This window comes from Ochotona princeps, chromosome 22 (assembly GCF_030435755.1).
Source record: "Ochotona princeps isolate mOchPri1 chromosome 22, mOchPri1.hap1, whole genome shotgun sequence".
Classification (NCBI taxonomy): Eukaryota; Metazoa; Chordata; class Mammalia; order Lagomorpha; family Ochotonidae; genus Ochotona; species Ochotona princeps.
In genome coordinates, this window is record NC_080853.1 from 3,696,182 (window position 1) to 3,710,526 (window position 14,345).

General features: G+C 47.4%; 1 protein-coding gene across 1 annotated transcript; it reads left to right on the forward strand.

The window, feature by feature from the left end:
* The first annotated feature begins 5,359 nt into the window (after nucleotides 1–5,359).
* CBLN4 (cerebellin 4 precursor) lies at nucleotides 5,360–12,820 on the forward strand. Its single transcript, XM_004585912.2, has 3 exons — nucleotides 5,360–6,794; nucleotides 9,777–9,893; nucleotides 12,120–12,820. The coding sequence occupies exons 1-3, from the start codon at nucleotides 6,492–6,494 to the stop codon at nucleotides 12,315–12,317; spliced, it is 618 nt and encodes a 205-aa protein (XP_004585969.1). The 5' UTR covers nucleotides 5,360–6,491; the 3' UTR covers nucleotides 12,318–12,820.
* The last annotated feature ends 1,525 nt before the right edge of the window (nucleotides 12,821–14,345 follow it).

A 14,345-nucleotide genomic window follows, 5' to 3' on the forward strand; every position in this document is an offset into this window, starting at 1 on the left:
AGTTGGGGGAATTAAGAGTCTAGGATCCTCCAACTGCCATGTAAGTAATTGGAACATCAGACCCTAGAATCTGAACATGTCTGTGGCTTGAGAAGCCCTGGGTGTGTAACAGCTGTCCGATTTCTCTCCTACCCCCATGACTCTTCTCTGGGTGAGTATGTCTGCCCAGCTGTTCTTGCCTTGCTATACAATTTCTGCTTTGGAGAATCCGTCTGCGCCTGCTCAGAGCTGCTTTCTGATAAGACATGATTAAGAGATTGGAGAAGAAAGAAGTGAGAAGACAATTAAGCGTTTTGTCCATCCCCTGTGGGAAGCTCACAGATCTGGTACCTTAGCTCCACTCAGGGGCTTCAGCTATGCAGAATCACTGCATTCGTCTGTTGGTGATGTCCTGCCCTGCAAACTTGGCATTGATTACTGTCTGGGTGTCTAAACCTGGGCATACTTCACTCTTCTCCATTATGTCTAGAAGGTTAACTTGTGGCCACTCCTTGTCCACAGTTAATGGGCCTTGGTCCAGGATATTATGGTCTAAAGCTCACCTTTAGAAACTGGTAGATTGCATAAGTTACTGATGTTAATTACTACCCTTAATTAACACCTCTGGCATGCCAGGCACTGCTGAGTTCTCTGTTCACATTTCTGTATTCAGTTCTCATAACTATGAACCGAGTGCTGTTTTTATGGTTTTAGTTTTCTTGGCTGAGAAAGATTAACTTGCCCCATGGCCATAAGGCTGGTAGGAGATGGAGATTATCTTAAAGGCAGAGTGATGGGAAAAGCAGGCAAGATGGAGATTTATACAGATATCCCAGCTGCTGGTTCACTGCTCAGAGGGCTACACCAGCTGGGGTGGGGCCAAGCTGAAGCCAGGAGCCAGGAACATCTGGGCCTCCCACGTGGGGGGCAGAGACACAGGTACTTGGGCCATCACCCACTCTTCTCCCAGGTGCATTAGTAGGGACAACGATCAGAAGTGGAATAGCAGGCTCGGTGGCGTGGCCTAGTGGCTAAGGTCCTCACCTTGATCCCATATGGCCGCTGGTTCTAATCCCGGCAGCTCCACTTCCTCTCTATCTCTCCTCCTCTCAGTATATCTGACTTTGTAATAAAAATAAAATAAATCTTAAAAAAAAAAAGAAGTGGAATAGCAAGGACTCAAACTGGCACTGCAGTATGGGAGGCTGACATTGCTGTATCCCAACACTCGACCCCTCTGCGCTGTGTATAACCCAGGGGCATGGAGAAGGCTGCCCATCAGTGACACCTGCAGAGTCAAAGCTCCGGGGTCTGCCGGATGCTGGCAAATGTAAAGCAGGGTGGAGCGTCTTTTCAGAGTAGGGCCAGTCTGCCTTGTTATGAACTTCTTGCTTGCTCTTACAAGTTGGAGCCATAGGTCTAAACCCCACCTTCCTTATGTGTTCAGCAGGAGGCCATAGCATGCACCTGACGCTGAGTGAAGCTTTCCTGGCTGCTAGCACATAGAATGAAAGGCAGAGTGCCCCTGAAATGCAATCAGAGATGGCGCTACGTCGCTTGACCTTCACCAGTTACAATCTGATTTTTTCTTAAATCCATGCCTTGGGACTCTAGGTGTCTGTGCATCTTACACGTTGAGTGAATGATCTGCTATTGATGAGTTGGATCAATACAACAAAGGAAGGAAATTGCTGCTCAGCTTATGCCACTTGTGAGAAAGAATGCTAGCTCCCTTTCTCTCCAAGCTTTAATTAAGTTTAAATGATGGAGAAAGAGTGTTCACATGCTAGGCTGCTATTGTATAACGTGCCCAGACACTTTCTCATTTTATGAACGTGTTTTAGATATGGGTCACAATGTGATGCATGATTGCAGTGACAGAATGATAAACAGCCGAAGTAAAATTATAATATCTCCTTTCCATCCACATACTCCTAAACTTAGCAATTTGCTATGTACCTTTTCATGCATTCCTTCTTATTTTATTTATTTATTTATTTATTTATTTATTTATGGAACAGGGATTAGCACAGTTCAAAGTAATCTCTTGCTCATTCTCACCTCACCATGTATTGCTTACATGCCCAGCTAGGGCCTTGTCCTCCACCACCTTCGTCCTCACTTTTCCATTCACCTCACTCTTGGGCCATCAGTTTTGGGCTCAGTGCATAGTTGTTTCTCCAGGTGAGGTGGTTGAGTTAGGGGGTGGGGCCCATGAGTCCAGGTAGGAAAATGAGTGTGTTCTCTGGGATCTTGAGGTTTCCTCTAGATGGATGGAGCTTTGGTATGTAGAAGCTGGGACTTTCTGTTCTGATTTCCCATGATGCTGGCCTCGGAGAAAGGTAGATTATAGTGAGCAAAAAGAAGAACACAGCTGTCCCTAGGAGACAGGCAGAGAGGGAAGGAGGAAGGGGGAGAAAGAGAGAGAGAGAGAGAGAGAGAGAGAGAGAGAGAGAGAGAAAGGGGCTTCACTATAGTCCCAACGCTCAGCTCTGCCACTGGACTCTGTAAGACATGATCCTTCCAATACATCCCTTTTGTGCTTCATCATGCTTTCATTATGAGGAACCAAGGGTAGACAAAACATTGTAAGCCCGCACACAATTCTGAAAGCATATTCATTTCCTATCATGCTTATATCACAGTACATATATATACATATATATAATGTTATATCATTTACCTTATGAGAAATAAGAGTTGTGGTGAGTTACTTTAATTAACTTATTTATGTGTAACTACTCTTTGCTCAGTTCTATTCTGAAGAGTTAATAGTCAATGAAAAAACACAGCAAATAAATGTCACTTTTTAAAAATGTGATAAACACAAGGTATTATGGGAGGGTCCAATGGTAAGTTGAAACCTGCCCGAAGTGAGGGAAAGTCTCTCTGACTGTTTGTGTCTTGGATGTGCACCTTCGTGGGCCAAGAAGGTACAGAGGAACTGTTTTAATTTTAAATTAGAAAACCAATTAAAATGTCCCCATGACTTCATTGTCATACAAAACAGGTCTGTAATTGGTCCTCTCCAGAAGCAGCTGTGCAGATTCACTCAACTCAGCTCTGGAACTCACAAAAGAGGCGTTTGTGAGTGTCCCATCTACATACACATGTTCAATGGGAAAAGGGAAAAAAGGAAACAGGCTGGAAAGAACTTGATCATGTTTCTTCATGGGAATGGTGGGAACGGAGAGGGTCACGTGATGACCCAACAGAGGCAGCAGATTGGCTGTTAAATGTTTTTCAGGAGATGCATGGTACAATTTCTGGAACATTCTTCCAAGGAGCATTCTTGAAGGCCAGAAACCAGTGGTTTTCTAAAACTAGTCCAAGTAGTAGTCCAAGGGTAGAGGAGGACCTCCAGAAACCTGGCGCTAGGGGCAGTTTGTTCCTTCCCGTTCTCTGAAGTGCTGTGTCTACACGATCAGCTTCTGCCTATGTTGTGTCCAGTCCTCCAGACCCCTCCCTCACACTCCTCTTCTTCAACTTGCAGGTGACCCCTAAATGGCTGCCAGTTGGAAGCTACAGAGCTTGTCTCTGTGGCACCACTGCTTTCTGGAAGCCACTGTGGAATCTCATTCTGATCCTAGAGAGAAAAGCTGGCAGCTCCGACTCAGCCAGAAACCGGCAACTCCACCTCAGGCTTCTGCTATCACATGGGTTGACAGTTCTAGAACCCAGAGCTATCCTGTTCATTAAGCAGCTTCTGTCACTGGAGGCCTTGGAAATGGCATGTTCCACATCTTCAGAATTCCTTAAATAGCAGGGAATCTTTTAGGGAGGATCCAAGGCTTTCATCGCAAATCACCCAGGAAGATTTTAATTGAAGTTTTACTGAGAGATCCATTTAAGTCAGTTTATACTATCAGGTGGATGACTTACAGACAACATTCCATCTGAAAGCATCCAGTCAGTTCTTAATCGATTCCTGAGTTCTTAATATGATCATGCCACTAGATTTCACTGCTACAAATGGTAAGGGAAAGAGGAGGAAGAGGCGAAGTTCTTTAAATCTGAGTTACTGCAGGAAGGAAGAGCCTGGAGAAGACCAAGGATCAGAGAGAACATGTTGGGGTGATGGGGAAGACGGTGGATTCCTGCTTAGCAATGATGTAGCCAGTGGCATTCTTTTCTCAAACTCCTCCTGACCTGAAATTGAGAAGCCAAGTTCTTGCTACTGAACAGCTGTGAAAGAGAAGCCAAGTTGGATTTGAGCACCTGTTCTCAGAAGAGCGCGAGAAATGAAAAAATCCGGCAGCTGCTACTCACACACATGCTGACCAGGGTTGAAAAAGAGATAGAGATAGAGATAGAGATAGAGATAGAGATAGAGAGAGAGAGAGAGAGAGAGAGAGAGAGAGAGAGAGAGAGCAGAGCTGTGTTGGGCTTAGGAGAGAGCACTAGCTCACCCCCTTGGGTTGTAGTCTGGATCAATGAGTGATGTTTAACACTGTGGCAAACAGCCCAGGACCAGTCCCTGCAAGCCTAAACTGGTGGTGGCCCCGCTAGGGTGGAGCCTGAAGGTCCCTGTGGAGTCAGGAATCTGGCTTCAGTTGAAGGATAGTGCGGGAAGGGAGGAGGAGGGGAGTTATTCAACAGCAAGTGCGCCTCTCTGTCAACAACTGGCTTGGCCCGAGGTCCTCCTGCAGGGACCGAGGCCCACCAGTGATTTCCACTGAGAAAGGCTTGAACACAGAGCTGAGAATCCGCTTCTCTCAGGGAAGAAGAGGGAATCAGGCACCCAAGGACTTGGCACCACAGAACTGGAAACCGGACGGGGTCCTTAGCTAGCAACTGGCGCCCTCTCACCCAGAGCAAGTGACTTGGCCAAGTTCACGCCAGCCAGTCACAGGAACAAGTCCTGCCTCCCAGAGCTGTGGAAGAAGATAGCGACGCTCGCCAGAGGTCGAGATGGCAGCTAGGTGGCAAGGCACGGCCCGGGGTGGGGACGCATCCACAGGGCACAGGGAGGCTGCTTTTTCAGGGGCGAGATTGGCGTTTTTATAGAGGTCCGGTTTCAGAAAACCCGTCCTCGGTGGTGGCAGTTTCCTCCCTCACCCACTCTTGCCCTGGCCTTGCCTGGGGCGGATTTGCTTGGGCGGGATAGGGCGCGCCCCTGCGGCTTCCAAGGCTCGTCCTCTGGAAGCAGAAGGAAAGAACCAGGGACCTCCTCCCAGCCGCCCCCCACCCCGACTCTGTAGCTCTCCCGGCCGACAGGCTCGGCTGGACGGGCTCCTGGCCGGGCGCGGTAGGAAGGCCCGCGGGTCTCCAGGTTCCCGACAGCGCGCCGTGCCGGGCCGATCAGCTGCGGCTCATCCACCTCGGCAAGTCCGGCTGGCGGCGGCGGCGCGCTCGGTTTCCAGGGCGCTCGGCTGTGAGTCCCGCGCTGGGGAGGGGCGAAGAAGCGCCTGCCCCCTCGGCGGGCCGACCCCGAGGAAGGGGAGAACAGGCGCGGAGCTGGGCAAGCGTAAGACCGTGGGCGCCGCTCTCTGGCCGCACACTCTCCGCGCCACGCGCTTTGCGGAGGGTGCGTGACCGAGGACCTCGCCACCCGGCAGTGCTGCGCGCCCTGCTTGCCCTGGGGCGCGTTAAGCATCTGGCTGGAGCGTCTCAGTTGAGGCCATTAGTCGCCTTCCCGTTTCCCCGGAGCCCGGAGGCTGAGCAATAAGCTGAGCCCCACGGACGCGGCACTCCTATAAATAGCGCGGCGAGCCCTCTTGGCGCTGTGCGGGCTGCGCCGAGAGAAAGTTGTGCGCAGGGGCTTGGGGCGTGCGGCGAGTCAGGAGGGGACCCCGGCCACCGAGCCATCCTACGCTCTGCGTCCGCCACCCTGGAACTGATCCCACGAATTTGTAGTTTCGGTGCGGGGCAAGCTGGATGGTCGCTGTCCACCTACCTGCCCGCGTGCTTGTAACACCAGGCTTTGGGGAATTTTTGGCCACGCGGAAGCGGGAGTCGCTGGCGTACTGGCGGTGAACACAGCCTCGCGTTCTTCACCGTCCTGCGACCACCTTCTGCCTCTGACCCAGCCCCGCTGCAAGGCAGACGCGCACAGGACCGGCACCCGCACCACTGGCAACTGCCACGCTTGCGGCTTTTCTTCGCGTCCACTCGGTGTCTCCTACTCCGTGGTTCACCTGGCGCAGTTTCCTTCTGGGGGGCGAGGATGTTTTGTGTTTTCTAAGGGGTGAAGGTGAGGACTTGGTGACTTTTAGGTGTCTAGAAGCCGGGACGGGGACAGAGGCTCCAGGCGGCGCTGCTTCTTGGGCGGAGGAGGGTAGGGTAGGGGGTTCTGCATGAGCTCTTTAAAGGACAAAGATAGCGGAGCCGGCGAGAGAGCTCGAGCGGAGACTTCCAGTTCAGATCGCGGCATCCGTTCAAGTGTGCGCGCCGCCGCCGTTTCTGCAGCGCTGTCGATCTAGCCGCCGGCGTCTTCCGAGCTGGGATCCGGGGGAAGGAGGCGGCGCGGGCGAGCAGAAGCGCCAGCCGGCTGCGGCTGCCGGGCGGCCACCATGGGCTCTGCACGCCGGGCGCTGTCCGTGGTGCCGACCGCGCTGCCGGCCGTGCTGCTGGTGCTCTTGCTACCGGGGCTGCCCGTCTGGGCACAGAACGACACGGAGCCCATCGTGCTGGAGGGCAAGTGCCTGGTGGTGTGCGACTCAAATCCGGCCACGGACAGCAAGGGCTCTTCATCGTCCCCTCTGGGAATATCAGTCCGGGCCGCCAACTCCAAGGTCGCCTTCTCCGCGGTGCGCAGTACCAACCATGAACCGTCGGAGATGAGCAACAAGACACGCATCATCTACTTCGATCAGGTCAGAGCAGGAGGGACTTAGGGCACCGAGCGGGTGGGCGGTGCCCGGGCACCCGGGGTCTGGCTGCCTGCTCCTGCTCGGAGTATGGGGATTCGTGTGGTCACCTGCATCCCCCAAAAGGTCTGGGTCTGAAACTTCTAACATTGGCCCCTACCTGCGGCCCTGTTTCCCCCTGGCCTCCGAAGGAGCCGCTGAGGTGCAGAGGCGGGCAGCAGGAGCCCTGCACAAGTTGGACAGCAACAGGTCAGTGGGTGTGTGAAAGGACCCTGGGTCATCAGAGCCTGGCCTCACATCCAGTGTCCCCGCAGTTGCGAGAGGAGCGTTTGCTCTGTTGTCCCCAATAGAGGAGCTCCTCTGGCTCTAGACTGAAAATCCTGAGGTGGCCAGAGGGCTGCGGCTGGGCCAGTGGTCAGGTCTGGCCTCACGGTGCTGCTGCTGAATCGGCTTAGGGAGAGAGAGAGGCCTCCTCTGGGACTTGGAGAAAAGTTTCCGAAGAGTGCAAGAGACGGGGACTGGCAGATGCGCTGCTCTCCCGGAGGGAAGCGCTGGGGAGCGGATTTCCCTCCCCGGGGTTCTATGCTTTCAGGGAGTTGTAAATTGCTGGCAAGAAAAGAGGGTAGGGGCTGGGGGAGGCTCTGCCTAAAGGAAAGCCATGGTTGCCTTTTAGTGACCTGGTGCTCAGCTGTGGTTTGTTGTGAAGAGAAACCCCAGGATATTAGGGTAGCTTCAGGGAGGACTCAGGGGGCAGAAAACGGACTTTCAGAGTTAATATTCCAGCCTCAGCAGCACCCAGGCTTTTAAATTCCATCGTCACACTTGACCACCGTCTGCAAAGCCACGGTGTGCAGGCGCACTGGGCAGGTGGTATTGCGGCCTGTGTGGGCAAGACCAGAGGGGATATTTACACCCATCCCCGCCCCGACTTCATTTTTGCTGAAGTAGTACTCTGCACTGGTCCCAGGTAGAGAACGTCTCTTCCGGATCTTAACTCTTCAATAGCCAAGATCTTAAAAGACTTCAGTAGTCCCCTTTGGGTTTTGGTGCAGTGTTTTCCATTTTGTTGGAGAAAAACCCACCCCTGGCTTGTGTTTCAAGGCATTCATTAAAGCTTGGAATACTGTGGACACTGCAGTATCTTGGCCAGGAGAGGCATTCCTTGCAATGACCTTTGCGTCAGTTAGAAGACAAGGGTTTTTTCTTCTACTCTGGGAGCCATGCAGAAGAGAGACCACAAGGTGTGGTTAGTTATCTATCCTGATGTTCTGGGGCACTCCAATTACCATGTAACATCAACAGTCAGCTTTATGTGTAGCCAACACTAATCAGCCATTTCCATGATTGCTAATGAATTATGGTACGTGTTTCATGTCTCGGAATCAGAAAGTCCCAGCTAAACACCTCCGTTTATTTTAAATGTGCATTGGTTAAAAAAAAAAAAAAAGCAAGCCTCTGCTGGTGATGATGAGCCTCCGGAGGCTTGATGAAGGCCGTCATCAGAAGGTTGGGTGAGGAACCAGGAGTGCAGGGAAGAAGTGGACTCCCTTAAACTCCCTAAAACACTCCAGTCAGGATGAGCCCAGCACACCCGCCTGATGGTGTCCACGTCCCGATGCACTTGGAGGCAATAGTATGCTGTTAGGAAACTACACAGAAGCTTTGAAAATGTGTGGATGGCGAAAAAGAAGGCACCGTTCCACAAGACATGATAACAGATACAGAGCTGGGGACTGCATCACTGTTAGGTCATTTGACTTTTTTGGGTGCCACTTACAGTTTTGTTTCTTGGAGAACAGTGGAAGAAATGCCAGTTGTTGATTTCACCTGCCCATGCAGCTTCTCTGTCTCAGAGGAAGGGACTTAGGTGACTTTGCAAATTTGGCTGAAGAGTTTGCTTACTGAAATTCATGGCTAATTTCATCACCAGCAGCATCAGACAGAACACCTTGGGTACAAGACGCATTATTGTTATTTACTTACTATGTATTTTTTGAAATGGTGCCTGCATTTATTTATTTATTTCTCATCTTTAGTCCTTGAATAAAGAATGTGTGATTGACAGAAGGATGATGGGTAATGCTTGGGTGGACCACCAAAAAGCTACATCCTTCTTCACACTCCACTCTGGCAGCCGGGAGAGCCAACTCATTGCCAAAAATACTGTGATCAAGGCCTGGATTCACATAAATAAAATAATGATAATAATAATAAGCAGCCATAAAACTTGGGAGGAGGCCGGCAGGGATGCAAGCCAGGGCCAGGCGTCTGTCACCTTGTGCACCGACTGTCGCTGTGTCGTAGATTATGTACATGCTGGAGGGGGTACCCTGCTCTGAGTGATGTGTCTAGGGATGCTTGCAGAGAGCCCAGAGGTGCTGATTGGCTGGCTTGGAAACGTCACCTCTGGACTTGGAAAGGCTGGCAGGCAGCATGGATGTAAACATGTGGCAGAGGTCTTCTTCTCTGGCCCTCAAGGTAGCGCTAGTATGTGTAAGCCCTCGCACGTCACCTGGTGTCTCTGAGGCCATGGAGCTTTGCTGGGAGGTGAAGTGTGAATGCAAAGCACTTGCTTTATTTTCCCTATAACAGTTTTTGTATTTCTATTTTGAATTCTGAATTTTATGGTACAATTTCATGAGTCTGAGATTCCCTACTCCCCATCTGATTTTCCCTATGTATACATATTGTTACAATAGTATACTCCTTCATAAGGAGTTATAATTCCATCAGTCTGTTATGTAAGTGTGCCTACAATTTTTCAAAGGCAGAAGCACCTTCCAGTATGCAAGTTCACTTTCCAGGAGATTTCAGGGAAAAGAAATAGAGCTAAGTGTTCCGTTTTCTGTGGTTTCTTATTTGTTAAATTAGAAAGAAAGAAAATACAAAGAGTGGGAGGAAGACAGGAAAAGGGAGGGGAAAGATACACTGTGCTCATTGAAGAGAACATTGTAATAATTGACTGTAATTTATTATTTTTGTTTGTAGATCCTAGTTAATGTGGGTAATTTTTTCACACTGGAGTCTGTCTTTGTAGCGCCCAGAAAAGGAATCTACAGCTTCAGCTTCCACGTGATTAAAGTCTACCAGAGCCAGACAATCCAGGTACGTGCTCTGGCCACACCACCTCTACCTCCGCACAAGTGTGCTTGCCTTCGCTGGCTGTGTATTTAACAATGTGTCAGAAGATGTATTTTCATTGTGAAAGTCAGCATCCATCTTTGTAATTTATGTTGAAAACATTTGATTTCCAGTTTTCTCCTTTATAACATCCATTAAGGCATGTAACAAAAAAGCATGTAGAAAAATAAAATATTGAAATTATTACTTCAACAATCAGCATTTAGAAAGCATAATTCAGAAAATATGTAGGCATACAAACCTCTTATTAATACCTGGATTTCATTTAGTTCATATGCAAAAACTGTTTCAAGTAGGAGGGTAAAAATCTAAGACCAGCAGGACTTACCCAGTGCATACTAAGTAAATAAAACAAATTTGTCATTTTTAAAAAATCGTAAGACACAGTAACGTCTGAAGAATTAATCTGTGGTGAGAGTTGGCTTAGTTGTCAGGATACCCAATATTCCATATTGGGATACCTAGGGCTAATTCCATGTTCCAGAGGCTGACTGCAGCTGCCTGCTGTCGGAAACCCTGGGATGCAGTGTGGATAGCTCGACTCGCTGGATCCCTGCTATTCACACAGCAGACCCAGGTCGAGTTCTCAGGACTGACCAGGACTTCCCATGGCAGAATGTAGGGATGCTGCGTCAGATAAGAGCTCTGTCTCCGAGATAAATGAATGTTTTCCTCCTTTTCTTTTTAAACTTTTTATTATTATTTTCCATGATGCAGTATGTAGATACAGGGCTCCTCTCCTCCTTTTCTTCCTCCCTTCCCATTTAAACATATATGTAATTTAAAAAGTAAATACGTGAAGGAACAACTAGTTGCTATACTTTTAAACATATTTTGAAGCGGTTTTACTTCTTTACATTATTTGAAGAGCAGAGAGAACAGAAGGAGACATCCAGTCGCTGTTTGCTCCCCACACTCCCAGGCGCTAAGAGCTCAGTCCACGCCTCCCACGTGGTGGGGGGGACTCACTGCTTGAGGCATCACCTGTTGCTTCCAGGGTGCACATTAGGGAAGCTAGAATTGGGGGGCACAGAGATAGGGCTTGGGCCCAGCTAGTTGTAGAATTGGGGGGCACAGAGTCCCCGAAGTGGAGCCTGAAAGCTATGCCAATGCCCTTCCCTCAAGACACTTTTTTTTAAAATAAGAAAGGATGTACTATGCTAATGTTGAAGTTTTTATTATTCTGATGCTGGTGAACTCTTGTCAGTCACAATCCCACAGTTTAATATGTATTTTGTGTTGTGTTGCCTAGGATAAAAAGTTTAATCTTCCTGTCACAGGCAGCAGTGAGTGGACTGGTTTCTGAACACACATATGCGCTCATAACGAGTGTTATCCGTGCGTGTTTGTGGAATTTCAAGGCAGCTGCACACATGTTCGGTGTTGACATTGTGTCTTAGTTCTGTGGGAGTTGGTGCCTCATACACTTGTGCTCCATAGCTCATATCATGGTGAATGAGCATCCAACCTTATTTATTACAACTTTTAACTTGAAATCAGTGAACAGTAAACAAATTTACTTATGTAGAAAATCTTTTCAAAACTCCCCGATATCAAAATTTTTCTAGTAATTAACACAGTATCATCAAAATTGTGGTATGGAAAATAAGTTAATATTTTGAGTAGATTTCTTGCTAAATACATAATGTTAAAATCATCAATTAGAGTGGGGATTGTTATTTTAAGTTCACATTTATTATCAGGGAAAACAGAGAAGTAAAGCGTGGCCACGTTACCTTATTTCAGATGATTTTCAGCCCTGTGCTTCTGGGAGTTGGAAGGATATTGGTAGAATTGGTTGTGGGTTTATGAGGCCAGTAGCCACTGGACTTCTTTTTTAATGAGGGCTTTGGAAGCCACAAGCTTGTTTTCTTACTGAAAGACTACTGTGGAACGGAACAGGTCAACGTGTGCTGAAGGGAGCCCGCTTCCACATGGCGAAGTGGCGTTCCATGGACAATGTGCTTTGGTAGGCATTTAAGAGAATGCCTATGAAGGAAATGAAAATCATCATGTTGATATACATGCAATGTCTGATCCCCTCACAGCTGATTAATTTGAAAGGAAAGGGCTATGCATTCTAAACAGCAGGCATCTGACAAGGTCTGTCATCATCAACGTTCTTTATTATCCCCAGGAAATGTATTCATTTAAAAAGAAGCTTCTCAGTTGATTTTGCTTCCCTTCTAGGTTAACCTAATGTTAAATGGAAAACCAGTAATATCTGCCTTTGCTGGGGACAAGGACGTTACTCGTGAAGCTGCCACCAATGGGGTTCTACTGTACTTAGACAAGGAGGATAAGGTTTACCTGAAACTGGAGAAAGGTAACTTGGTTGGAGGCTGGCAGTATTCCACATTCTCTGGCTTCCTGGTATTCCCCCTCTAGAATTCCGTGTCTCCATGGTGTTTATCCTGGGCAGGGGTAGTCCCGCTCGGAGTTACTGGAAGATTGTCCCTTCATCATTGGATTGATGTCTTTCTTGGCATCTCGTGGTTGAATGTGGATTCTCTATAAGGATTCTAGACCTGCCCGAACCAGTACAAAGGTCTACAGATGTGTGTGTGGTATGTGCGTGCGTGTGTATTTCAGTATACTTGGATCGGGACTCAAAGCTGATAAAACCTATCTGTGATTACATCTAACAGTCAAGAGCTGCCTGCCAGGTTTACTTGGAATTTGATTTCCTGGAAACAATGAATTTGTTGTTGTTGTGGATTTTCATTTGTTTAATTACTTTGAAAAGACCGGCAAGTAAACATTCAAAAATTTTCAAGTTTCAGCTTCAATCAGTGATTAGTGTGATACTGCCAAAGAACTGTGCGCTGTGTTGACGTACTGACTCCCCCATTTTAATTCCTTTGAGATAGTTTGTTTTGTTCTCCTAAGGTGACTGGGAATCGTTTTTCAGTGACTGGCGTTGTGTTTTCTCCACAATAAGGTCATGAATGGCCTGCCTGCCAATACACATTGGCGTTGAGATCACCAACATGACTTCCCTCAAAGAAAAAAGAGCTTCATAGTTGTATTTTAATTATATATGTGAAAGAGTCGTATTTTCCAAATTGTATTTTCTAATAGGAAGAATAGATCATAAAACCGAAAAGAAAAAAGTTGCTTACCCTAATTCTAACCACTCAATCCCCAGTCCTTGGCAGAATGGCTCTCCTCTGCGGGAAATCTTCTACTTTATTGCTCAACTTTAATTAACATGATTGATAATAACCTCTTTATTAAAAACCTAAGGGAATTTTTTCCTTAGACAGGATCACTTTATTAACTGGAGATGGGATACCCTTGTTTTTAATTATATCTATTTTTCAAGTCCTTTGTTGTGTTTGAAGTATTATCTGGTTTTGCCTTAACTCCTTAAATTGTATATATTTATCTGTTTAGCTAACATTCAATTCAAATATCCCATATCTAAATTCAGTGCATCTTATTTTGTCTTTTGTATCAGTCATAAGAATTCATAAAGTTATTTATGTCTGTTACAGAATAAAGATGAACATATATTAGTTGACTTGTTTTGTTCTTTGGATTTGGAAATGTAAATTGGGCATGAGTTCTTTCCTTTTCCTTTTTTCCCTTTGCCTTTCCTTCTTCTTCTCACTTATTGCTGTACCATTGAATTTAGGAAAAGTTTCCTTAATTTTCAGGGAATGTCCTCCAGTTAGTATAGGAAATCTTTATTGTGTTGAATCTGTCCAAATTCAAGAACTTTAAGCTTACAGAAAAAAAAAAAAATCAATGCAGTCTGAGTAAATCATCCTTTCAAAAGAAGTTGGGACATTAGAGAAGATCCTCCCAAACATCATGAGGGTGCTCAGCATGATGACATAGGAGATCTGTGCCCCTAAGCTGTAGCCTTTGGGAAAAAGTTCTGCCTTTTCTCAACACTGAAGACATTCCTGTCTCCAGGTCTGCCCAGAGGGTCCCCCCCTTTGCCATCAGGCACAGGCAGGTGGGTGTTCCAGGGAGACACCTGCAGGTAGCTCTGCTAGTCAGGTGTGAGGAATCACCATGGTGACTAATCCTGCATCTCCAGGGAGAATTAGCCAAAGATGTTGGTAGTGGATCCTCAATGCAAATTACCCTGGTCAACTGGAATTTTCGTTTTGCTTTTGCAGTATAAAGAGAAGGAAGGCATTGCACAGAGAGGCAGTAAAGGCACCATCATTTAAGTGTGAGCATGTGTAGATCCAGTGTGGGCTCCCTGCGATTCTCGGTATTCAGAGTTTGTATCTACACATTGTGGTCCTGTGAATTCTGCTTGAGTAAATATACTGTTAGCTGTTGTTTTAAGAAAAGTACCAGAATTGCCATTACATGACTGACAGGATTGAGAAAAGTGATTATCCAATGGATCCATGTAAAAATGCCTTTTATAAACATGCTTGTGGTCCTCCTCTGCAG

Excerpts from the sequence above, each read along its gene's own strand:
- CBLN4 (XM_004585912.2), top strand. The coding sequence starts at position 6,492 with ATGGGCTCTGCACGCCGGGCGCTGTCCGTGGTGCCGACCGCGCTGCCG. Across the intron at positions 6,795-9,776 it reads GCATCATCTACTTCGATCAG|ATCCTAGTTAATGTGGGTAA; the intron begins GTCAGAGCAGGA and ends TTTTGTTTGTAG. Across the intron at positions 9,894-12,119 it reads ACCAGAGCCAGACAATCCAG|GTTAACCTAATGTTAAATGG; the intron begins GTACGTGCTCTG and ends CTTCCCTTCTAG.